The sequence below is a fragment of the Sturnira hondurensis genome, unplaced genomic scaffold (genome assembly GCF_014824575.4).
Source record: "Sturnira hondurensis isolate 20B ecotype Veracruz unplaced genomic scaffold, ASM1482457v3 Scaffold0022201, whole genome shotgun sequence".
Lineage (NCBI taxonomy): Eukaryota > Metazoa > Chordata > Mammalia > Chiroptera > Phyllostomidae > Sturnira > Sturnira hondurensis.
This window is the reverse complement of record NW_028094832.1, coordinates 5,566,541-5,592,648: the sequence shown is the minus strand read 5'-3', so window position 1 is coordinate 5,592,648 and position 26,108 is coordinate 5,566,541. Positions and strand designations below refer to the sequence as shown.

The 26,108-nt window shown below is 41.7% G+C and overlaps 1 protein-coding gene across 5 annotated transcripts in view; it reads left to right on the top strand.

Annotated features, from left to right (window-relative positions):
- ADGRG6 (adhesion G protein-coupled receptor G6) overlaps positions 1-23,167 on the top strand; it is a 131,176-nt gene extending 108,009 nt beyond the window's left edge. For 2 of the 5 annotated variants that reach the window (XM_037034753.1, XM_037034752.1), the window contains 8 exons: positions 649-776; positions 1,491-1,759; positions 2,741-2,837; positions 4,928-5,211; positions 15,527-15,628; positions 16,193-16,345; positions 18,533-18,578; positions 20,949-21,269. In XM_037034753.1, the coding sequence (XP_036890648.1) occupies positions 649-776; positions 1,491-1,759; positions 2,741-2,837; positions 4,928-5,211; positions 15,527-15,628; positions 16,193-16,345; positions 18,533-18,546 (1,047 nt within the window). In that variant the 3' untranslated portion in view covers positions 18,547-18,578; positions 20,949-21,269. Of the gene's footprint in view, positions 1-648; positions 777-1,490; positions 1,760-2,740; positions 2,838-4,927; positions 5,212-15,526; positions 15,629-16,192; positions 16,346-18,532; positions 18,579-20,948 lie in introns of all 5 variants that reach the window. The other 3 variants (XM_037034750.1, XM_037034749.1, XM_037034748.1) reach the window with 2 other exon arrangements.
- The last annotated feature ends 2,941 nt before the right edge of the window (positions 23,168-26,108 follow it).

Sequence of the window (26,108 nt, the reverse complement as noted above, 5' to 3'; positions counted from 1 at the left end):
AAAAAAACAAAACCATGTCCTCAAAACTCTTAGTGGCTTTTCACTTATGAGAAAAGATAAAGGCCACCCACCTACACATACCAAACTCCGGGGTGACCACAGTTAGGAGCCTCAGCACTCCTCTCAGAACAAGACAAGCACATTGCAGCACAGCCTCTGCTGTTTGCTGGCTGAGCCCCTCCTTACCGGGCAAAGAACCCAGGGCGCACCCAAGGACTTGGCCCTGAGGGCCACCGTGGCTTCCATTTGAACTTGTGCCCCAGCCCTGCAAATGTTACAAATGGGCTTGATAATTCATTATGCAAGGCAAGGAAGTCCTTGGCAAGGAAGTCCAGGACTTCCTCTTCACTTTCTATTGGGAAACCCAGTGGGTTTTCTCTTCAAGATATGTAATGTGCAAAGAGCTTGGGTAGCAAAGTATGGGATAAAAAACAATGTGTAAGCCCCTCAGTAATGCTACATTTTTGGTTCATGGAGTGAGATCCACAAGAGTATGGTAAGTGGAACTTTCAACTCTGATTTATGCTATTGTTTCCAGTCTTTAAGTCCAAGCTGAGATTCTAACAGCCAACAATGGACTTTCTGGTAAAACAAAAACATTCTTATGAAAAGAGACATTCTTACAGCTGCTGCCCATGTCTCGTGTAGGACCTCCCAGGAACGGCCTCACAGATCGACGCAAGAAACACTAAAGTCCTCACCTTCATCACCTACATCGGGTGCGGAATATCAGCTATTTTTTCAGCAGCTACTCTCCTGACATATGTTGCTTTTGAGTAAGTATTTTCCATCTGCCAAACTCAGTTCTAACTGTTCTAAAATGTGAATAAGAAAGTGGCCACACCTTTTAAAAACTTCCATGCTCGTTGTCAGTCAAGTAAGGGAGTTGTGCTTTAATGGTCCGGTTTCCTGTGAAGATGTATCAGGCAGCACAAATTGTCCAGCTGTAGAATCTTCATTTATAATCAGCATATTTGTATTGATAAAATGCACTTAAACCTGTTAGAGATGATTAACATGTAAGTAAAGGAAAATTGTATTCAGTGTTTTTACATGGGAAAAGATAAAAACATTTACTTCACAAATCTTTTAAAATTAGTCCTAAAATGGCAAATTTTGTTTTAAGAATGATCTTCACCTTATTAAAAATCAAGAAACTTCAAAAATATTTTAAGGAAATTGTTTTTTAACAAAAATAATCATTTTTATAACTCTAGAATTTTCTGGTATTAAAAAATATCAAGCTGTTGAAACCAATGAGCAGTTTTGTAAACAATTCGAGACCATTTTGAAATACAACTGACATGTTACAACATCTTTCTAATTTGCCAAGTGCCCACCGATACCCTGTGCCCTCCCCCAGTGGAGCCGTGTCATCCAGATGGTGCCCCCTAACCTCATGCGGAGCTGCGAGAGAGCTGCATTTACTGCCTGTGCTTAAAAGATGTATTTGCCATATGAGTTCCTTGTATCTTTTTTCCCTTTCCTAGAAAACTGCGAAGGGATTATCCCTCTAAAATCCTGATGAACCTGAGCACGGCGCTGCTGTTCCTGAACCTCAGCTTCCTCCTGGACGGCTGGGTGGCCTCGTTCCAGGTGGAGGGGCTCTGCATCGCCATCGCCGCCCTGCTGCACTTCTTCCTCCTCGCCACCTTTACCTGGATGGGGCTGGAAGCCATTCACATGTACATCGCTCTGGTGAAGGTGTTCAACACGTACATTCGCCGCTACGTACTCAAGTTCTGCGTCATTGGCTGGGGTGAGCCGCCTACAGATTTTTGCTTTTGTTTTCGCTTTCATGGAAATTGCCACATTCTCATAGGGAAATGCTGTTTCAAAAGAAGAGCGTTGCTGACAGAAACTTCCAAATTGTAAAGGATGTGAATTTCATATACACACCCTAAGGAAGGGGCTTTCTCAGAACGGTATTTTTAAAAACTGTTCAGTAGGCCCCACTAAATGCAGGAGTAAAGGTAAAACCCCTAGCCCCCGAGTCACAACACAAACGTGTTTCCTGTGCCCATAGCCAGCCCACCCAAGTCTGCAGAGGCAGCTGGCAGACAGCAGTGCATTTCCGTATGCTTCAGAACATGAGGGCTAGCTCAGACTCTTGGCTATTTATAGTAGAGATTTCTCACAAATCTCTTTATCCGAGGGCCATGTAGAAATAGGAGATATTTCCAAGGTGTTCACCATTTTAAGAGGTGTACCTTGCAGGGAATTGGGATGGTGTAGCTTTCTCCAGTGAAATAGACATGGAATTACTTTACTTATTGAGACTCTTGAGAAAAAATGGAAGACTGTGAAGACTTTACAGTCTCAGTGCTTCTCCTTCACTTTTCCTGAAGGCTTTTCTTTGTAGACAAGGGAGCAAAATAAGCTGGAGTTCCCTTTGTGCCTGAACTGTGGAGGCCTAACAGCAGCATTAATGAAACCACATTTGCAGGTCCTAGATTCAGTATAAATCAGGTTCTGGTTCTCAAGCGGATGCCAGTGAGCAAACTAATATTTACATATCTGTCAGTTAAGAGTAGGTTTAAATTGTTACCAATTAGAGTTGGATGTTCTGCACCAAAGAGAGGACTTTGTTGTTGCCTTAACTGAGCAGCCAGTTCTAAGGGGTTTGATTCTGTGATATGCAGTGTTTTCTTTTCTTTCTTTCCCCTTGCCACGATCAGTCACGTACAGCAGTTCCAGATGTTCCAGAAAAGTTGCTCATGGCCTGGTCTTTTTACAACAGGTTTACCCGCCTTCATTGTGTCGGTCGTTCTAGCAAGCAAAAACCAAAATGAAGTTTATGGGAAAAAAAGCTATGGAAAAGAACAAGATGATGAATTGTAAGTCATAAAGACTTCTTAGGAATTTATTTGTGATGAGTGCATATCCTTTGTTTCCCAAAGTTTAGTTAAAGTTTCCATGCCAATGGTGAGTCTCTTATTTTAGAAGGCTGACGTGCTTACGCATGCTTTTACCAGGATCTCTGTGGTGCCACAGATGGACTCGCTGAACGGCCTGCACCGTTCGTGCTGCTGTTTTATATTAACGTGGCGTTGTCAGCTGGGGGAAGGCAGGCGTGTGAGATACTGTCTTCTAGGCTCAGAAGACCCATTTGATTTGAGGAGACTCCCTAACACTCCCACCCCCTTAAACCCACAGACATCTCTAAGTGACCGAAATCACAGTGCCAGACAGCGATGCTGGTGATTCAGTGCTGATGTGAGTGTTGCGTGGAAATGGAGAGGATGGAGACATCAGTGGGTTCTTGTGTAATTTGGAAAGTTTTTCAGACTGTGAGCTCATTGAGGCGAAGGTTTTTATATTGTTCGCTTTGGGCAGTTCCTTCTCTCCCACTTTATGCAGCACACGGTCGGTGCTCAGTAAGTATTTGCTGAATGAATGAATAACAGATGAATAAAGAGTTTACTCTTGAGTGTGACACCACATTACTCCGCACATTTCACGAATGGATAACATTTGTATATCCACTCCGTATCCAAGCCTGTCCCATTCCCTCCTAGTCTTCCTTTAGTTTATGTTTCCATGGTAGCACCTGAGAAACCCCCACAATAACCAGCATGAAAGAAAGGTCCTGGGTCAGGAATTTCAGGATTTTGAGGGGACTGCCATACAGAGAGAAATATTAGCGTTAGGGATAAGCAGTATTCTCTGGGGGATCTTTATAATAAGATATATTACAAGTAAAAGTCAGTACATATGTTCTAAAGTAGGTCATTTTAAAAGTGTGTTAGCTCTTACGGAACTTTATGCTTAGTCACCTGCTGGGCCGTCTGCACTGTCTCTCACTGAGCATTTACTATACACCAGGAATCATGCTGGTTCTGGGATACAGGGACGTTCCAGGTAGCCTCCGCCTCTGTGGCAGTCATGCCCCACCGTGCAAGACGTCCCCCGGAAGGATGACTATTTACACCAGAATTTTAAGATGAATGTAAAGGCCTCAAATAATATATCCGATTTCTAGGTACCTAAGGGCTCCCACAGTATTGTTAGGGTCTGGGATGTCTGCAGATTGCAGTGTTGGCAAAATTTTCTCATAGACCACTGGTGCAGTTTTCAAATGACTTTTTCAGGTCAATCACTTGGAATATCAAATACACATTTCTTCATTTTGTAAGGATATTGTAAGCAGTGTAAGCTATTTAATGGTGCGTGAAAAGTGTCCCTAGAAGAGTATCACAGTTTTACAATAAAGCCTTGCCTCAACTGTACCGGTTATATTAATAGGGATTATTTTGCCTGTGGTATGGAATCCACATTTGTGTGTGTCTTAAATCAGTAGGAATTTACTCTATCCATGTGCCCCAAAACAGAAGTAAGCAATAAACTGACATTAACTGGAAGGCTGAAACGTGAGGGCCAGAAGCCACGGCTCCCTTGGCCTTTGCCTCCTGGGTAAAAGGTGGTGGTTTCACGTCTGAAGCAGAAGGAATGAGTAGGGGGGTTGCCAGCGGAGTCTCTGCAGAGAAGCTCTCCTAGACTTCGCTTCCGTATCGTTTTGTAGAACAACGTTCACACGAGCACCCCTGAAACACAGGAGAGAGTGAGGATATGAGTACCTAACTTCCCCATTCTCTGGCGTGCAGGCGCTTAAGAGAAAAGGGGGTTAGAACCGACCAACAGTGTCTTCGTGTCCATTCAAGATTCCAGCAGCCACCTCGTTTCCTTCTTAACTCTTGACTTAAATAACTAGAAATTAAGATGATAGCTGTCCAAAATGAACAAAGTTAAAAAACTATGAACGCATCAAAAAGGAAACTGAGGTCCAAGAAAATGGAGTGACTGTCTGGAGGTGAGCGAGACAGGCCTCGCCGAAACACCTGCAGAAGCCTGGACCACACCCAGCAAAGTCTTAGGTAAACGGGCATGGCAAAGCATCTTATTTTCTTTCTTGTCTCCTTTTCGTAAGCTGTTGGATTCAGGACCCGGTGGTATTCTACGTGAGCTGTGCTGGGTATTTTGGAGTCATGTTTTTCCTGAACGTCGCCATGTTCATCGTGGTGATGGTGCAGATCTGCGGGAGGAACGGCAAGCGGAGCAACCGGACCCTGCGCGAGGAGGTCCTGCGGAACCTGCGCAGTGTGGTCAGCCTGACCTTCCTGCTGGGCATGACGTGGGGTTTTGCTTTCTTTGCCTGGGGACCCTTGCAGGTCCCTTTCATGTACCTCTTCTCCATCTTCAACTCATTACAAGGTAAGATAAATGGTACCCAAACAATTTCCACTTCCCCATTCTGTCCTGTTTGCACAATGGCTTCAGCATTAGGTGCCACGCCAAGTTTCTACATCACTGCACCATAGTTTCGGGCATGGGGAGTGGGAGACTCGTGAAAAGGGTCTAGAATGGAGCATCGAGGTGGAAGGTCAGTTTGATCGTTTTCAGTGATTGTTTTCAGGACAGTGCCTGGCAGGTGGTAGGTGCTTGGTGAACATATGTTGTTGCATGACTGACGGTGGGCAGGGAGGAGCACCAGGGGCAGGTTAACGGGAGGCAGAGGCAACTTCGCCCATACAGTTTTGCTGAGTGTGGTGCTGCTCTTCACGGAGCCTCTTCCCCTGTGCTGCACTGTTCTCAGCTCAGCCTGGAGAATTTCTGGACTCCATGCAGGGACAGAGCAATTCATTTTGATCCCTTGGCTGCTTGGATTTCAAAATAAATGCCAATACTCTAGTTCATAAATGCTTTTCCCCATGATATATGGCAATTATTTCAACAATTTAACAAACACTTGCCAATAGCCTGCTTTGTACAAAAAATAAAATACAAGGCTTCCTTGAAGGAGCTTTCTGTTATACTTCTGATGCCATAATATACACCCTAATGTACGTACAGTGAATTTGAGTTTAGGCTTAAGTGAAAAGAAATTATTTTTGAAAATTAAATAACATTCCTGAAGACATTGGATATACCCTGTTTTGAATGCTCCAAAATGCATGAGGTGACCACTTTTGGAATCTCTTTGAGCAGGGCAATACTGCTGGCCTGCCTGGGGTCACTGAGATGTCCTTGTAAGTATGTGGGGAAGGAAGCGCTGACGAAAGCAATTTGGACACATCTGTGCTGGAGTGGGAAGTGTAATGGAAGTCAAGTTTGTGCCACTCACCAAATGAGATGCCTGGGCAGGTGCTCTCTGTAGGTGTGCACTATGAGATGTCTGTATTTACCTTCAGGAGAGTGTTTACTGCTTTGTATTGTACGAATCTGCTTTGCTTTTCCTCCGAGGTTTCCCACTAGCTCATGAGCTCCTGAAAAGAAGTCCCTCTCATAGTTGGTACTTAACAATTGTTTGTTAAGTGAATAAATGGATTTTTGGACAAGAAAGGGAGAGTCTTTGGGGATGGCCTGAATCCAACCTGAGACTGCTCTGCCATAAATCCTCATAATTATTTCAGCAAATTTTATTCAGGTTCACTCTCCCATAACGGAGGAAATATATGGGCTCATTATCTTCAGTAAATAGAATATCAAGCTTCAAGTGCCACTCCAGAAGTTGCAAATGGACAAGGTAGCACATACATGCATCTTCATTGGGACATAGCTTTGTAAAGTGACTCGTCCTCTATCTAATCTGTCCTGGAATGTGCAACATACATGTGCCTAAATAAATATTGACAAAATGTCCATTAACATTAGCAATTTGAATTCGATGGTTTTATGTTTCAGGGTTATACATGAAAGGCACATTAAGTTGCCAGCCCAACCTTGTTTTTGCTTTTAGAATTTCCTGGCAGTTTCTGTAACTCCCAACAGCTCCAGTTGTCTGTTTAGCTCTGTTTCCACTAATGAGAAATGGGATGTTTTATTTTTCCCAGCGTAGGTCTCCTGTCAGGAGGGAAAAATGTTATAAACCATCATCAAGTTATAAATCCTTCATAAATCACTGACTTTTAAGACTACATTTAAATTATATAAATTCAGAACAGATTTGGGCACATTTCTGTGCACAAAAAATATTAAAAATACCTCCTAAAAAGGAAATTGGATTAAAAGGCAGTGACATAGAGCACATGAACGTACCAGCAATTGCTTACCGGCCCAGTTTGTACAAAACTTCTCAAGACACTGTGGGAAGTTACTGACTATTTTTTATTGGAGTCATTTTCTGAACCTTCCAACAGATGTATGTTGGTAAAAGTATCCTCTTTATTAAAAGAAATGTGTATGATTGAGACAGTAAAGAAACAATTCAGTGAATGCAAAATGAACTCAGGTGGTACTTAGATGAACTACATTGTGTCTATTTCTTTTCTTTCTGATATTCTTCATTCCAGAAAAAAATCTTGACATGATCCCTTTGCCTCATTGAACTTACGTTCTCGTAGGAGATACTGATATTAACTAATTATGTCACCATATAAAAGTACCTGTTAGTGTTGAGAACAAATGACAGAGGACGTGAATCCCAAGCTGAAATCTGAAGAAATCAACTAGGTGAAAAGTGGGAGCAGAAGTGGGGAAAAGAATATTTTGGGTAGAAGGCACTACATGTGCAAAAAACATGTTGTGTAGTAAGTCCTCTCTTAGTGTGGTCCGTGGGTTCTACAACTTTAAGCAAAACAATGTATAAAGAAACCCATTTTACTGTAGGCTAAGTGAAACAAACAAGAGTTAAGCTCCTATGGCATCTCATCAACGTTAGAATGGCGAATTTGAAGATCTGCTGTGTTGGTGATTATAACATCTGCTCAGGGAATTAATAGGAAGTTCATATAACCTGAGAACCACCAAGGAGCCGGAGAGTGACAGAGCAGTGTGGGCCCAAAGGGAGGCTGGGGCCAAATCAGAAGGGGCTGTGTTTTGATCTTCATGACAGCAATGCGAAGTTTTTGAAAAGGTTCAGGCTTGTGAAGGACATGGTCGAATGTGCATTTGGTAAAGGGGAAGCTGGACATAATGTAAAGAATGGATGAGAGCAGCCCAACCGTGTCTGTACGGAGGGCAGATGGGAAGCTATTGCAATGGTCTTGGTAAGATAACGTGGCACAGTATTTTAGGCTGGGGTGGGAACAGGGGCACTGGAGTGATGTCAGCAGGAGTCAAAAACTTAGGAAGTGTGCTGCTACAAAACACTCATCATTTGGTCATTGGAGTCAACTCTTATTTTTCTAATGACTTAAGTAAAAGGTCTTATTAATGGAATATTACATTTCATTATAAGACTTAGCAATGGCCAAAGAATGAGAACATAATACAATGTTCTGAAAACTAAAACTATGCTGAACAAACTTTAATCTTCTAATATTTAGCTCTTGTTGAGCATGTGAAAATCATCAGGGTCTTCCTTCTGAAGGCTGTAAGGTACGAATCAATGACGAATGCCTGCAGCTTTGCGGACCTGGGGGAGGGACGTGTGTTGGAGCCGAGTCTGCAGGGATGTCACGGCACGTATACCATGGGAGTGGCTTTTGCTAGCAGATTTCTTTTCACTTTTGTGTACGTCTTCAAATATGTGGTTTAAACATATTTGTGGTTTAAAATTATTTATTTATTTTTAATATTTTTATTTATTTATCTTTAGAGGGGAAGGGAAGGAGAGAGATAGCAATGTATGGTTGCTTCTCTTGAATCCCCTGCCGGGAACTGGCCTGCAACCCAGGCATGTGCCCTGACTGGGAATCGAACCGTGATCGCATGGTTCGCAGGCCCTCGCTCAATCCACTGAGCTACACCAGCCAGGGCTGTGGTTTAAAATTATTTAAAATAAATGTGTACATTTGGTCAAAACTTGCTAAAATTTCTAGAAATAAATATATATATTTTAATGTATGTATGTGTTTGTATACAAATACATATATACATGTATGATTATATGGTTACCACATAAATTTGTGTAGCCTATTAAAATTTTATAAATGCTTTATTTTTATTTAATATACTTTATTTTATACTTATTTTTTGTATTCTGCTATTATTTTTATATTTTTAATTTTATGTGTACTTATAACTGTACATTTAATGGCCAAAAATCATGTTAGATGGATATCAGAAAGTTATTATAATCTTTGTGGCTACAACTAAAATTTACCTACTTGAATAAGCAAATGAAATCATGAATCAAGGCTGAAGCCAAATTTATTATTGTCTAATTTTTCACAGTATATAACAATGTTTTTTTTATTTTGCCTACTACACTTGTTATATACTGATCATTTCATTGAATATTTTTCTCTAAGATGGAAAGATAAATATATCTTCTCTTAATGTGATGAAATTCCTTATCTATCTGCTTTTGCTCTCTTTACTGCTTTCCCAGGATGAAACCGGCATATCAGTATATCAGAAATTTTAATTTTTTCTAAAGAATACATATGAGAAAAATTATATGGCATACAAATTGCTATTCAAAAGAGAACAGATTTTTGACAAAAGCATATCATAATTCACATGCCTGAGAAGATTAGCCCCTCATTTCAACAATATGTAATCCATCCAAAAGAAATAAAAGGCAACTCCCCGGCCACCGAGACGCTCTTGGCCGGAATCCCGATGGCCTCTCTATCCTTTGGCCACACCGAAGCCCTCACAGGACTGAGGCACTGCTCTGCAGAGCAGCACGTGCACACAGCTGCCTGCTCTGCAACGATGGGCAGAATCGCAGACTGCCTTTCTTCCCATTAACTCTACAGAAGTATTTGACATTCTCAATTAGATTAAGCTTCTTCAGCCTATAGGGAAGTTTAACCCTGCCAACAAGTTCATCAGGATCTAAAGTCTAGCCCCATACCAAAAGCTTGGTCTTCAGCTTTCCTCTTCCAGGCATGTGATACAACATCAATTAGGTCTCAGGCATCATCAGCCCATTTTCTGCAAATACATGTGACAACACATTAAATGCAGTATGTGGTTCTACAAATAGAAACTGTGATGGCAAACACAGAAGGCCATTATCAGTCTACTCAGATGCAATGCTGGCTATTAATTAATTTGATAACATTAAGATATCCAGAGCAACAGAAATTACTTGTATAGTAAATTGTGGTTTACAAAACCCTTTGACATAGTATCTGTCCTCTGCTATAATTCCTGTAGCGAGTCTAGAATGTCAGCATCCAGGAAAGAGGGTATTTGCTCCATTTTGTAGAATGAGAAATAGGCTCAGGAGAGTCAGTAACTTTCCCAAGATCAGTTTGAATCAGACAATGTAATTTTTTCCAGTGGAAACATTTTATTATTTTGTCACTTTTTTTTCTGAACAAGCACAGAGAAGGCAGAGCCTCTTCTTCAGAAATTTTTTAATATTTATTTATTTATTATTGTTGTTCAAGTACAGTTTTCTGCCTTTCCCCCCCCACCCCTCCCCATCACCTTATCTCTCCCAGCCTCCTTCCCCCATTCCTACCCACCCTTGTTATTGTCTATATGTCCTTTATAATTGTTCCCGTAAACCCTTCACCCTTTTCCCCCATTATCCCTTCCCCTCTCCCCTCTGACCACTTTCGGCCTGTTCTCAATTTCAATGTCTTTGGCTGTACTTTGCCTGCTCATTCATTTTGTTGATTAGGTTTCTATTAATGGTGAGATCATGTGGTATTTGTCTTTCACTGCCTGGTTTATTTCACTTAGTGTAATGCTCTCCAGTTCCATTCATGCTGTCATAAAGGGCAGGAGCTCCTTCTTTCTCTCTGCTGCATAGAATTCCATTGTGTAAATGTACCATAGTTTTTTGATCCATTCATTCACTGATGGGCACTTAGGTTGCTTCCAGCACTTGGCTATTGTAAATTGTGCTGCTATGAACATTGGGGTGCACAGGTTCTTTTGGATTGGTGTTTCAGGATTTTTAGGCTATAATCCTAGCAGTGGAATTGCTGGGTCAAAAGGCAGATCCATTTTTAGTTTTCTGAGGAAATTCCATACTGTTTTCCACAGGGGCTGCACCAGTCTGTATTCCCACCAACAGTGCAGTAGGGTTCCCTTTTCTCCACATCCTCTCCAACATTTGTTGTTTGTTGCTTTATGATGGCCATTCCAACCGGTGTGAAGTCATTGTGGTTTTAATTTGCGTCTCTCTGATGGCTAGTGATACTAGCCATCTTTTCATATGTCTTTGGACCCTTGGTACAATGTAATATTTACAATGTAGTATATATGCACATAGAAAGGCACATTATTAAGAGCAAGAGCATAAGCAGGAAAATAAAATGAAGTACTTCCCTTCTAACTTTTTATTTCAGAGTTTCTAGGAAGTAAATATTTGCCTCCATTAAAAAATACTCTTAGTAAGTGTATATTTAATGAATAAATATAAATTTAATCTCACCCTTATTCAGCAAAAACCATTAAGGGATATATGAATTATTTTAATACTATGGGTAAACTAAAAGTGTTTGATCAAATTTCTAACCACGGTCAAAAGCCCTGACAGTTAACTGGCACCGCAGCCTCATGTCCAACACAGATAGTGAATTGGTGTCAAGGAAATGAACCACCTTTAATACCTAACATCTGAAATGACATCATCTTGGCCAAGACATTAAACACTGCAAGGAAGTAAATTACTCATCTTTCGGCACCGAATTTTGTGCCACAGAGAAGTAAGTTTCTGAAGGGCCCGTTGGTAGTATGAAAGGAGGATTGAAGAGGTTCCCAAGGAGCTTCCTAACCCTGAAAGGGCCCCAGCCCAGCAGCCAGCCGGCTACACCTGTGAGACAATGGAACGTGTGAGCTGTTCAGAGATTTGGACTCAGGTGAGCTAGGAAGGTCAGAGGTCACCTACATCTTTTTCTGTCAAAAGTCAGTTACACAGGGCATGTAGCCTCTTTTGCCCAAACTCCTGCTTTGATTCCTTTTTTTTTTCTGTTCCTATGAGGACATTTTCCCCCTGCTTTAGAGAGAGGAAGAGACAGAGGATTTCCTCCCCTACACATCTGGACAGGGAATTGAACCCACAACCTTTCAGTTATGGGATGATTCTCCAGCTAACTGAGCCACACTGGCCAGGGGTACTTTGATTAATTCTTGACTGACTGCCCCATCAGACCTCCAGAACCATTTATGCCCATGGATCTGATGGAGTTTACCATTCACTCATCAGTATTACTCATTCTGATTGTAGCCTTTACACCCCTGAGGTTACCTGTATCTGCTGGCTTCTGCTTCACTGTGTTCCTGAGTCTTTCTTATCCAAGGTGAAAAAAAGTCAACTTAGGCCATTTGTCAGAATCTGTTGATGACGATCTCGCTGGCAGTGTGAATGGCCTTTAGTTGGTCAAGAGCCCATTAGGAGATGAGGACCCAAGGTTTTGTTCTGTCTTGTGTTTTCTTCACCCGATTTCTTGAAAGTGACCTTTCTGAGCAGTATAAGAAGGACAATATGTGCTCCCCCCAATGCTCCTCAGTGCATAGCATTCATTTTCATATCCAAAGGAAACAGGTTTTTAAAGCTTTTGATAATCCGGCTAAAGATCTGAGAACATCCCTTTGGCCACTCACTTTACATCTGCCCCAAGAAAGCCACATGTCTTTGCCAGAGTCGAGCGGAGGGAATGCATTCTGTGAGGGAGCCCGATTCCTCGCCAAAACACTGAGACTGAGATGCTCTCTTCTTTTCCTAAGTAGATGGTTAAATAGATCTAATAAAGATGAAGATGAAATACAAGCTCATATAATTTACAGTGAGGATGATGTTAATACTTACAAATAGTATTCCCCCAAAAAACATGCTGTTTGAATGTGTACTGTGGTAGATGACGGGACAAGGTATAAGAAACCAAACCCATCTCTTGAGATTTTTCAGACTGTTTGTCACTCCAAGTTTGGAGTGCTCTCAGGTGTGTGTCCCTTCGCCGCCCTTGCTGACCCAGCCTTGGCCTGGGGTCTGCATCTCTGGGAGACTTTGAAGGAGTATCTTCTTTATTTTCCTCCCTAACAGGACCATAGGCAGGCCCACTTCCTTACATACTTTGCACACCTTTCTTCCATCGCAATGGAAAGTGTTGTTTATTTTAAATGAGGGCAATTAGAAAATTGCCTGAGAATTAAGACATCTTGAATTCACATATGGTTGTATTTTGTTTTTTAAGTGAGCAGATACCACTCATTATTGGAAGGTGGAGGGAAGGGAAGAGAAAGCAGGGTGAGGATGGGACGACCGTCAGGAATCAGTTCATTTCGAGTAGGCTTTTGTTTCTCCTCTTGTTCTAGCGTGGAGTATGGGTTCCTGAAGGTGCAATTAAAAATCGAGGCACTTACCAAGCTGAAGAAACTATTACTAAGAAACATTGGCTTCAAGTCATCAGACTGGTGACTGCAGTTCACCAAAAAGAGGGCTTTCATGAACTCTGTTTTGTGAGATATAAAAGTTTCATGAAACCAGTGCTTAGCCTGTCGAGATGAAGTAAAGGCTTTAACTCTGAATTCAATCTTTTGAGTCATTTACTTCCAACGTTTATGGGCAATGTTCCCTGCTTGCTATGGTCAGTCAAACGAAGCTGCAAGACACGACGAAGAGTAAAGGCTGATTATTATGGTCCCCAGTCACAGCTAAGAAAGCTAGAGAGCATATTTTTCCAGGTGTCGGGAAGAGCCTTAGAGGTGCCCTGTGGTTTATAGGAAGAACCACGAAGGGAAAACATGTGGCAGAAAGGGAGTAGAGCTGGGGCTGAGAAATCAGACACCTCCCCTTGGATGTCAGTGTAGAACTCTTTCGATGTTCTGCTGTTGCACCCAAATCTGCAAGTAAGTGGGGGGGAAACCCTCAAAATTGAAGAAGGAGTAACCCTCTGTCTTCTCACTTTGGCCTCCAAGTGCCTTGGCTCGCCTCCTGAAGAGTTAGAATTTCTGTCCACATCGTATATGTGCGCTTTTCCCAGATGGATGCTCACCACGATTCCCACAGTGGAACTCCGCCAGCGATATTTGCCCTGAAAGAATGTATTTATTACCTAACTTGAATTCAGTTGGAAGAGCTAGTTATCCCACAGGGTAAAACAACCTGTTGTGAGAATGCAGTTCTGATTTAAAAGAGAAATGTGTCTCATGACACGAAAATCTTCATACTGCCTTGGAATTTAAAAATATGTTCATTCCTAAGAATCCTAACTTTTCACACCTGTTACCCAGTTGTGTCCTGCTGCATCACAGTTTGGAGTGGGAGGTGGGGAGTGGAAATGACTTTTTTTCTGTTACCTAATTTTAGAGGTGATGTATCAGATTCGGACTCTAATTTATACACCAATGTCTCCTAAACTTGGTGGATGCCTACATATTTACAGGCAAATGCCCTTGTTTAAAAACAGGAATATCACCCAAGGCTATATAATTATGATTTACAGCAGCGCTGCACTGTCTAAGAAATGCTCTCATGAAGTCCGCTTTATCTTCTTTTTAACCTCCTCTGTGACTGTGGTTAGCAGGAGAGTCTCAAAGCAATCCACTTTTTAGCATCCCAGGAAGGCCAGAAAAGCAAATTTGAGAACCAGTTCTCTTCTGGGGTCCTCAAAACATCTCTGAAGTTCTCCTTCCAGCATGTATGACATTTATAAGTACTACTGGGTTGGAGACATCTGGTGTATGTCCATAATAAAAATAAATCATTTGCGATTCAAAAAAAACCAAAAGCCTGAGTGTTAAGGGGAAGCAACATCTAGGAAATTTCACCTTCTTCCCTCAACATAGAGAATCATTTGCTCAATGCCAGCCCTTAGATGGGTGATGCCTGGGTTAGTGTGTAGGAATGAAAGTCCTCAGTTGGAGTTTATAATCTCTTTCAGCTCTAATCTGTGACTTTGTTCAATGGTTGTTTAAAAACACGTGGTTACCTGTGCTTTCATCTGTGTGACGAAAATGCTTTCAGGAACCAGTTCTGCAAATTCTGCCCCCAGCTAACAGAGTGAAGCTGAGGCGAGGCAGCCTGCCACCTCTCAGCACAGCCTCCTTCACCCTGCCCTCTGTTGACCTTACCTGGGGCGTCCATGCAGCTCCGCTCTTTCCTCTGAACCTGCCACCACCTCTTAAAAACTTAAAAGGATCTGTTAACCAGTTTAAATTATGTATACACATTGGTGGTGATTCACACATTCCGGTGGTACAAAGCATACTTACTTACTCAAGGGATTTTCTGCATTAGCAAACCCCAAGGGGAATTGGGGGTTGTAGGCATGGGGAGGCTTCAGAAAGCAGCAAGATTCAATGGGGTATGAAGGTGAAGGTCCCCCCCTACTCTCTGGGAAGGTGGATCAGCCTATAGGTCCTGGTTCTGAGAGGTTCTGAGTGTGGAAGAGGATCACCCCCCCTACTCGAAGACTACACTTAGTATGCCCCAGCACAGGCACTCAGCAGACGAAGACAGAACCACATACAAGTGACATTTCTGGTTTTATCTGAGCCTCTGTGTTTTTTGCTAAAGGATCAAACGCCTATCACATACTTCAAGATTCCTTAATATCTTTTCTTCTAAGCGATTCAGATGTATAAAAAATTTAAGCTGAAGTGAATCCATGTGTTTCATAAGATTTATCTTTGAAAACATATCTATTGGCTTAAATGCTTATATTTCTTTTTGTCCCAGGCTTGTTTATATTTATTTTCCACTGTGCTATGAAGGAGAACGTTCAGAAACAGTGGAGGCGGCATCTCTGCTGTGGAAGATTTCGGTTAGCGGACAACTCGGGTAAGGGGCGTGTTGGTGATTGGTTTTCACATCTAACAGCAGTAGTGGGGAACGCTTGCTGTCTGCTTGTCCATTGCCAGAGAAGGTTATAAAGGTGGGCTACGGAGCCTGAGGGTATTACAAATGCAAGAGGTCGGAGGACTCTAGGCCCAAGCTGTGTATTTGGCAAAGGAGAACACAAAGTCCACACAAGTTGAGCTGCTCAAGGTTTTACGTCTAACTTAACATCCAGAGGTTCCAATAGGCCATTGGCACTTTCCCACGTTTTTGAGGTCATCATTCAGCTAAAAGACTTTTCTCAATGATAAAAGAAATACCTGAAGAAAAGTATTACGTTTTTAAAAATTTACCATCAATGCTTACTTCTCAGCATTAGGATGTTTAAGTGGGATGTTAAACAACACTTGCCACAGAGTCAAAGTAAGAAACTTACCTGTTTCTTCGGTGTCCTGTTGCTTACATCAAACGCTCTGGAAGTGTTACTTAAATAATGCAGTGATGATTCGTCAGGCCAGAACATACTCCCCCCACAGCAGATTCACACAGAGATGTCATTTCTTTCAGACTGGAGTAAGACAGCTACCAACACCATCAAGAAAAGCTCTGATAATCTGGGGAAATCATTGTCCTCAAGCTCCATTGGTTCCAACTCGACTTACCTTACTTCCAAATCGAAGTCCAGCGGTCCCAGCTACTACAAAAGGAACAGTCACACCGGTAAGTCCTTCTAGCCGTGGTGAAGGTGTTCTCCGATGTGGTTCTCATCACGTTTTCATTGTGAAGATCAGTCAGTGTATCATGGAGATGGACGGATCACAGTGCCCATTAGGGTGCTCGTCTTACATTCACGAAACTCAAAATCTACTTGAAGACCTTATTCAGCATCGATGTGAATGTTTTGTCTTTTTTTTTAAGATTTTATAACCTGCATTGAATTTACATAGCCATGATATCATTGATTCTGAATATTTTTGTAACTTCCTTTGATTCAAAACTTAGTTCTCTTAAAAAATTATAGTATCTTGTTTAATAAGTTATGTATCTTATTTTAAAATTGTGTATAGAAATTGAGTTGCAGATTATTTCGGCATAGTATGAAAGTTACTTGGCAGGTTTGCATGGAAACAGAAAGAAACACCATCCGGGATGTATATTACTGCTAAAATTAAATTATTAACCATTGAAGGTAGTATTGGCCACTTTGTTTAAATCACTGATTAAACAAAAAAAGAAAATATAGCAGACTAGAGGACACTATATTTGGAAAGGGATACAGGAAGGTGAGAAAAACCTCAACTTTGTTGATCTCCTGTATCTCCCTATTATTTACAAAGACCACATGTTCTAACAGTCAGCGTGTAATAAGCAGTCCTGAAGAGAACACAGAAATAAAGATGAGTCTGCAGTACTTGAGAGCCAGTGATGAGTGAGATAAGGTATAATCTTTTAATAATTTCAAAGGAAAATAGCAGAATGGCTACTTTTAAATACTAATGGAACCTCAGGCAAACAGCTGTGAGCACCTCACCCAGAACTTTCCTAATAAAAGATGTTTTGAAAAGGATACTGGAATCACTTTTTAATTTTGAATTTGTTTAGCTGCCGAACATAAACAGAGGTGAGTGGCACAGAAAAGGCTCATCTTTGGCTTTTGGCAGACGGCAAGCGTGTTGCGTGATGTGTAGGTGCTCACAGGGCAAACACTTAAATTTCCAGTGTCCTTATGAGTGTTTGCATCCTCCCACCTGTCCCTGCTCACACTTCTGGCTGCCCCTGCCACAGAGTGGCCCCTGCCTGGCATTCAAGAAAGCACTGCAGAAAGATGTTTGAGTGTATGGAGAGTTTGTTGATTCCAAAGTTAATTAGAGAATGATAATCTGAATCTTGGAACAGTTGAGGAGATTCTTGGAATCAAAGATATTTTTGGTAATTTAATAAGAGCTACAAACTCTCTTCCAGAATAAGGTACAGCCTTTGAGTTTTGTACAGTTTTGCCTGAAACTAAAAGCCTTGCACCCCTTCTGGAAATACCTGTGTAAGAAAATTAAAAACAGGTGTTATCTGTTAGATATATGTTAGAAATAATCTAACATAGATTATTCTACCTAATGGGTAGTTTTCCTGGCACAAAATATCTTTTATTTATAATGAATGAATTTTTCTCTTAATATGATCGACCTTAAAATTAAATACTCATTTGGTGTCCCCTTCTAAAATACAAGGAGTTTATACCTTGTGTCAGTTAAGAAAGAGTAGGATTAGACCTATTGAATTGTTTTCCTCTTAATACAGCTTAACACAGCCAGCCTCAAGAAATGCCATTATAAAAATAGGAAGGAAGTTAAAAAGGTAGATAATTTGGAACAGGGGCCATTTGGGGAGCACTCCTGAAATCTTTGAAAGTCTTAAGGATCTTAGGGAAAAGGATGAAAGGAAATGCAGAAATGGAGAAACCAAAGAAAAACTTTGTATATTTTTTAAAGAATTCCTTTTTTAATTTTAATTTTTATTTAATTCTTGTTCAAGTACAGTTTTCTGTCTTATATTCCCAGCCCCGCCCCGCCCAATGCCCCCCACCTTAGTTATTGTCCATGTGTCCTTTAAACTTGTTCATGTGAGTCCACCCCCTTTTCCTTAATGAAAGTTTGTCATAATAAAACCCGTGGCGTTAAATGGGTCCTTGTTAACTGGCAGGAGGTTGTTATCGGCTATATGCCGTACTTCCATGATGTAACAGATTCCGGCCTCCCGTCACCTCACCTGCCCGCGGCCTTCTGCTGCCTCGCCAGTTCTCACCGGGACTCCTCGGTGCTTGGGCCCTGTGGAGTCACTGCATATCATTGTGGCTATCTAGTCGGTTTATTTCTTGGAATTGATCTAGAAATTCATATGTTTATGGTGTAGATAATGTCTTCTAAGACCATTCCTTCAACAAAAGTGGATCATTCAGGTAAACTTTTATTTTTCTTTTTTGGATGCATGAGTTTGTTGCAAGGTAATAAGAAAATATATGCATGAATGAAACTAAGACTCTGCTGCACCAGCAAAGTTGCTTGTTCTTTACAATACTTAGCGAGCACAATGACATTCTTGCCCTGAGCTGAGATTTCTGAAATTTCCAACGGTTGTTTGCTGTGCTGGCTCTTGTCTGCTTCGGGGTCTGCAAGCCATGCCTTCTAGGAAATGTACCATGCTCTTGGTAAGTCTCCTGTCAAGTAAAGTAACCACCACCACAACAAAAGCAGTACTTGACTGGGTTCGCGTTGGAAAGGTGGAAAGTGCAGTTCTTTACTTTTCACTGCTCTTATGAATTCCTGGATATGTCATGGTACATTTGTAGAAGACATAAGAAAGAAATTACTGATTTCAAGGCTGCTTTTTGAGGATTTTTATGTGCTTAAAATCTCAGCATAGATCAAATAATAGTTCATTTCCCTAGCCCCTGGTTTTCAAAATTGCAGCTGTAATCAAAATCTGTATTGCCCATACTGTAGTAATCTACATATTACCATATTGCCCATATGGTAATCTAACCAAAGAACTGGGAATAGCATATATATTGATATACAGCCCTTGCTCAGAATTTTACTTTATTAGACTATGAAGACCCCTAAAATGGGTCACATATTGGGAATAGAACTGGTCAAAATCTCTAAAAGGTACCTGCCCTTGAAGTTATTATCAGTGAAGCAGAATGAATATGTCCTTGAAGTTTCTTTGAGGGTGTGTAGTTTTCTAGAAATGCCAAGCAAAATTGTTTGTTATTGAGATATGTCAGTAGAAAAATCCCCGACAGAAAACCAATGGCTAGTGGCTACATGAACTGAGAGAAAGCAGACACAATCAACTTGCCCAGAGCTCAAAGGGGGAGGGGCTTGATACAGTGAATGACCTGAGCCTTTTTCTCGCCAGTCCTGGGACGTAATCATTCTGGCCGCTTCAGTCTGCTTCAGTCTGCCTGTTCTTCCATCAACCACCCACTCTCTCTTACTTCCTTTAGCGCAGGATGGGCACACCATTTCCTATTTCAGCCTTTTTTTTTTTCAGTGTCTGTTCCAACACAAGGTCACAGTTGAACATTTTGGGTTCTTTCCAAAGACAGCAGATGTAATAATGATGGCTTTTACAATTACTGGAGAATTTTTGATATTTTTGCTCATACTGGGTCTAACTTACTCAAAACAGAAAATGGCTAGAAGCAAGCATTCCAGTTTTAGAGCCGTGGTTCCTAGAAGCAGATTTTCATGGCAGAGTCTTTGCCTCTTCCCGCAGTGACTAGAGAAGACAGAGCTGTAGGGAACGAGGACTTTGTTAGAAGGCTATATTTGCGCCTTCATCCGTGTGAAATCTCCGCAGTTAATTTAACATGAAGACGGCCACATGTATTTGTAGGTAATAGAGCTTAACCGAGTGTCAGAGCTCTATCTGAGCTGGTTTTAGAAGCTTTTGAGTTTAGGGAAATAGTACTTAAATATATGATGTTGGGAGATTTGGAACAAAAATGTGTTTAGCAGTCCTTTATCGTTATCAATTGCTCCGATAGTGCTGTCAGCAATAATGTAATTCTGATACTGTAGCACAGTTAATAAGAACATACACTTAAATATTTCTGTTAGACACTTTTAATTTCTGTAATTTAAACATAATTAATAAAAGATTCTTTTTCTATATGCCTGTTCCTTTACAGGGTAAAACCCATTGGAAAATGTGTTCAAAATAGGCTTCTATGTTTGTTTTCATTCACTTTTTATTCTAAAGATCCTTTAAATTATATTGTATAAATATATTGTTGTAAAAATACCAAATATACATATAAAAAGCAGAGATGATAGTATAATGAGTCCCCATGTACCTATCAACTCATAGTCACCTACCAGTTTTTTCCTCCCTGTGTTGTTTTGAAAACATATCTTAAACATCATATCATTTCCTCCATAAATATTCCAGCATCTTGCAACTCATTTGCTACATAATCTGTCACTACTTCTTTTGAGCCTTTGTCACAGCTTTTTCTTTGTATCAATTTTCTGAATATTCTATTCATCAGCTCTTTGAAATGTACCACTACAGGAGCATTTCTCAAAACAAACCCCCAACAAATGACTAGAAGGCAAGTTAACCCTGACTTATCCATAGGAATGCACTTTGAACACAAAAACCATGCCATTTGAGTGCTGCCTATTACCTGGCCTAAGAAAGAACCAGGGCTTCCTTTCCTCTGTGTCCGGTTTGATGCACGACATACAGTGTCCAGTGTGGTGGCCCGTAGGCACATCCCCACCTCTTCTTGCAGGCTAATTTCCTGTGTTATTTCTTACAGACAGTGCTTCCGTGGACAAGTCCTCATCAAAACTGACCCATGCTGATGGAGAACAAACATCAATCATCCCTGTCCACCAGGTCATTGATAAGGTCAAGGGGTATTGCAGTGCTCATTCAGATAACTTCTATAAAAATATTATCATGTCAGACACCTTCAGCCACAGCACCAAGTTTTAAAGTCTTTAACACAAGAAAGAGGAATCAGTCTGCAGAAACATGATCTGCAAGCAGTGAAAACTGTGACTAGCAGGTGGAAATATGCCATCACCTAGGCAACTGCATATATATGAGGAATGTACTTGGTTAAAAAGGTTTTTGTGAAATTCACAATTTGTCTTTTCGGTGTATTTCTTCCATGGAGAAGTTTCTATCATCACTGAAACTTCAGTACTGACAGCAACATGACTCAGTAGCCACGGGATATATGAATTTTTAAAATATATAATTGGATGAGACTAATCAGAGCTCAGGAGGAGACATTAAAATGAGAGGACAAGGACTGAGCTAGAAAAAACCCCTAAGTCAGAGCTCATTCATACCCCACCTAATAGTCAGGTTTGGATATGGCCATTTGCTTCATCAAAATCTTTCTCAACAATCAAAACCGTATTGATATGTCCAAGTCTTTTGGTTACCCACAAATCCCATCTCAGTGCTGGTTTCGGGGGATGCAGTAACATATTTCTTCTTCCTCAATGAAATTTCAGCCATAGATACAGAAGAAATCTAACCTAAAGATTGAATAGGAATTTTTTCTCATGCCAAATGTTTAACCTTCAGAAATACAACATACTTAAGAAAGAAAGAATTCCCAACATTTTGGCCTAGTTAATATCACGCCATGTAAATTTATGCTATTTCACTTATTCTATTCAGATACAAAGCCTAAATATCATCATTAATTACCATTAACCCAACACACGTGTATCAAGTGTATTGCGGACCTCCCAGCAGGTGTTAAAGAATGAATCTCTCACACCTCCGCTTTTGCTCTTCGGCCGTATGGGCTCCTGGGGAGAATGAGGATTTCCACTGGGCACACTGTGTGTAGTAGCCACTCCCTTTTAGGGAACACAGCCATTGAGACTCTCCAGTTTTGCCCTTGCCCTGTAGACGCCAAGGCACTTGCAAGTGCACAAATGAAGAGCTTGTCACTTCCCCTTTTAAGGGTTTTGTTCCAAGGAATATGAACAGACAAATGGGTGACTTACCATAATCAAAATAATTTATAAACACGTGGGTCTACGATTGCTAGTCTTAAACTATTTGTACATAAGTCCTCTGATTCTAAGAGCCAGAGGAGGTCTGGCTAGATAGAGGTTGTGTTATTTATGGATTAGATTTCTGCGTACAAGCCATGCGTAATATCAAGCAGCTTACCTAACTTTTGAGTTATCCTGAGTAATGTGCTTGCTAGTGAATGTTTAGAACAAATTTTAATTGTTCTTAAATGATGAATTTGTATCTAGTTTCTCACCAGTGGGTCTCAGTGCATGCTGTACCCTTACATTTGCTCTGGATTATCTGGGAAGTACCAGATTCGGGGGGCGGGGGCAGCCTAAATGTTGGGAGGATGAAGCATTTTGGAACCAATCTGTGTGAAGGCAGACGCCAGAACCGAGCACCTGGGGGCCTTTCCCTCTGTGCAGAAAGCAGGTGGCTCTCAGTCTGAGACCCTGGAGAACGTTCAGTCTGTGCAGCAGCCAAGGGACCTCTCACCTTTTGCTCATATTCAGCCATGAGCCTAGTGGTAGATTTTGTCACTGGTCCATTTTGCAGCAGCACGGAACCCTGCCCTGGGTGGCAGGGGCACTGCCCAGCGGGGCCACCCCAGGGAAGGGTTGTGCATAGGAGGGAAGGACAGAAAATCTTAAAACCACTCAGATTCACTACCGTGGAGCCAGATTCTTTTCTATAGCCACATATTAACAGGCTGCTCACCCTGGCAGAGACGACATAGAGATGAAAATGAATCTCCAGTAGTCACTGAAACCTTATAGACTTTCCCACAGCCTTAGGGTGTCATGATAGCATTTAATTAACTTCCTACTGTGAGATTTCCACCCAAAGTGCTTACCAATTACCAAGTTAACAGTGGTTAAGAGATATCTACAGAATGACTTTGATTTCTGTTCACATTTATCCAGATCTGGGAAAACCTTTTTTTAAAAAATATTTGACAACAAGGTCAGCTCCACTTTAGAAATGTCCAGTAACCAGGTAAGGAAAAGGTGAAGAAACAGCTGGATAGAAACATTTGCAAATGGATTTAAAGGCTGATCCAAATTCTGCCCTCAGTTCTAAGCAGACAGCTCTCACCTTGATTCCACCTCCTCAGAACGAAACTTCAGGAATGGGGCTGTGGGGCCAAAATGTAGTCTAGCCTGACTGAGAACAACATCAATTCCCTGTCTTTTAAAAAAAAACTACACTGTGTTAGAGTCTTCCTGGAGGTACCCCCGCGCCCGAAGTCACCAGTACTTGTTCTGTAAAGCTTTTCTGTGTTCGCGGCTGTCATAGACCCTTCTGTACATATTTATTTATTTGTGTTTATAAATGTCAGCTTGCCATCTGTCTTAGCTTTGCATCACCTGGCTTTGTTATTTTAATTAACTTTCCACTGCAGAGACTGTATATATATATATCTATTTTCTAAATACTTTGTGAAATGGGTTTCTGGAGCAGGATCTTTGCATATGATGAATAAAAGCGACTGTGAGAGCATTGGGAATTAGTGAGAAACTGCTAATGGCAGAATTATAGTTCAATAGAGATGTTTTTCAAATAAATACTTATGTTGTGTGTGTTCCAAACTAGTTGATTCTTTTACGAGAGAGTGTTTTTATTTCTGACTCTTAAATAGGAAAAGTTTATTTGATAGCTGGAAAATCGCCTGCCTCCAGTTAAGCTAGCGACACGGGCTACTTTGCCAAAACACTGAGAATGAGTGTGTTACAAAGGTCCAGCTCACTAGAGATGGATGCATTTTGAAGGTCTTAGATTTCAAGATGACTGAGGTGACGCCAAGCTCTGTGGCCAATTAAAAGTAATGTAGCTTTCTCTCGGGGGAGTCTTCAACATCCCAAAGAAGGGAACTCAATCGTACTAGTATGTCGAACTCAGGTCCTGGGATGTTTTCTCACATAGTTGCTACTTTCATTGTGGGAGGCTTGGAAACACGACAGCATTTAGAACCCCCCCACACTTCCTTTTGCTGTGATTGTGTCAGAGAACCCCCTCCTACGGAGAGCCGAGGCCGCACCTGGCTCACAGCCGGCTCCCTGCTGAACTGCAAGGTGCGCGTGCCCGTCACCACTGAAGGATGTTCCAGGGTCCACAAGACCCGGCCAAGCCATGCTAAGAAAACAGGCAGGCGGTTGCTCAAGATGCATCTATGCGCCGGTTACTCCAGAAAGCCCGGAGTCGGTGGGAACCAGTCATTCGATTTGCAGGCTGACCCCTGTGTGTAGTATTTTGAAATGTGAAGGAACTGGGCTTATAAATACAGTGTTTTAGAAGCACTTCTGTGTTTTCAGTCGAATAACATTCTACTTTTCTCATATCAAAACATTAAATCTCTCTCCCCCTTTCTCTCTCCCTCCTTCCCTCCAACTTTACTTTTTTCCCCTCACTTTTCCCCCTCTCTCCCTTCCCTGACCCTCCCTCCCTCGTCATTTCAAAGAATACTTAAAGTAACAGTTTTTCTGCTTCCCTAGAGAAAAATAAGAATGAATGTAAAATATTGAAGTGTTTGCATTTGCATTCTATAGTCTGCCAAAAAATGGGGAGAAATGACATGTTTCATTATCATAGCCAGCTCCAGCCTAAAGTAAGTAATTCGGATCTGATAGAAAAAATGAAATCTATAAACATATTTGGCTACTTCGTACTTCTTTGCTTTCTCTTACAATTTTCACCACAGTCTGGCGGGGAGGCGGTGTTGTTCAGCCAATCTCTCATTTGGGAAAGGTGGTCGTTAAAGGCGGTAAGTAACCTCCCAGTGGCCACAGAGGAGGGAAGAAGAGACTCAAACCTAAGTTCACTGGGCTTTGTGTTCACTCTTCTGCATCGGAGGCCCCTTCAGAGAATGGGCCAGACTTGTGAAGGGAGGCAATTCAAGGACAGGATCAACGCCATAAGATGTTGATAACGGCTTCTAGAACTTCAGACAAAAGCCCTGAACTAGCCAAACGTTAGTGAGGATTTGGTCTTTGAAGTTTTGGTAGGCCCTGAGTGCTCACACCCCCGTCCCCCGCCCCTGGAGTAAGGGAAGTCATTCCAGGCATGAAGGTTGGAAAGTCCAGGGCAGTGAGTGGGTCATGGTTGAGGTCTGCTTGGTCGTGGGGTGTGTGGGAGAAAGTTGTGGAACTGTGAAGAAGCCGAAACCAGGCCACAGTGTATGAGATGAGTGTCTGGCTGGGTGACTATCACCTCTCAGCAGGTACTGGGGAGCCACGCAGGCTCTCAGCAGGGAGGGAAGGGAGCCCTCCTTGGAAGGTGTGTGTAGAAGGATAATTAGAAGGCAGAGTGACTGGACTTGGGGGGGGGAGTGGGGAAGCCTCAAGAAAGTTGCTAGAACAGGAAGGCAATCAGGGAACCTGTGTCTCTGGATCTCCGAGGAGTGGGCCTGCCGCATGGCTTTCAAAGCAGCGGCACGCCCTCCTTTGGGTAGGTGCCAACTCTTCATACTTAGCTGTGAGTCCCGTTCTTCTCAGTGTCTGGGGGTTAGAGAAGCTGAGAAACAAAGCAAGCTTTTCAAGATGAAGGGAGGGAGGGAGGGACAGAGAGGAGGAAAAGGAGGAAAAGGAAGAAGGAAAACATTCCTTATGTCCAGAAATGGGGGGGGCCCTCACAGACAACGGTATGGCGATTACCAGTGGAAAGGGGGGTAAGGGCAGGCGAGAGATTAAGGGGGGAAAGAGACTTGCCTTGGGGTGGTGAACACACAATGTAATATACTAGTGATGGATTATAGAATAGTACACCTGAAACCTATATAGTTTTATTACCCAATGTAACCCCCCAAATTTCAGTTAAAAATAACGTGGTACAAGACGGGGGAAAAGCTGATGGCAAATTGTTCAAAGGAGTATGAACATTAAGGAAGGGAGTCTTGTGGACTTGCGTTTTTTGTTCGTTCTATGAACGGAATACAATA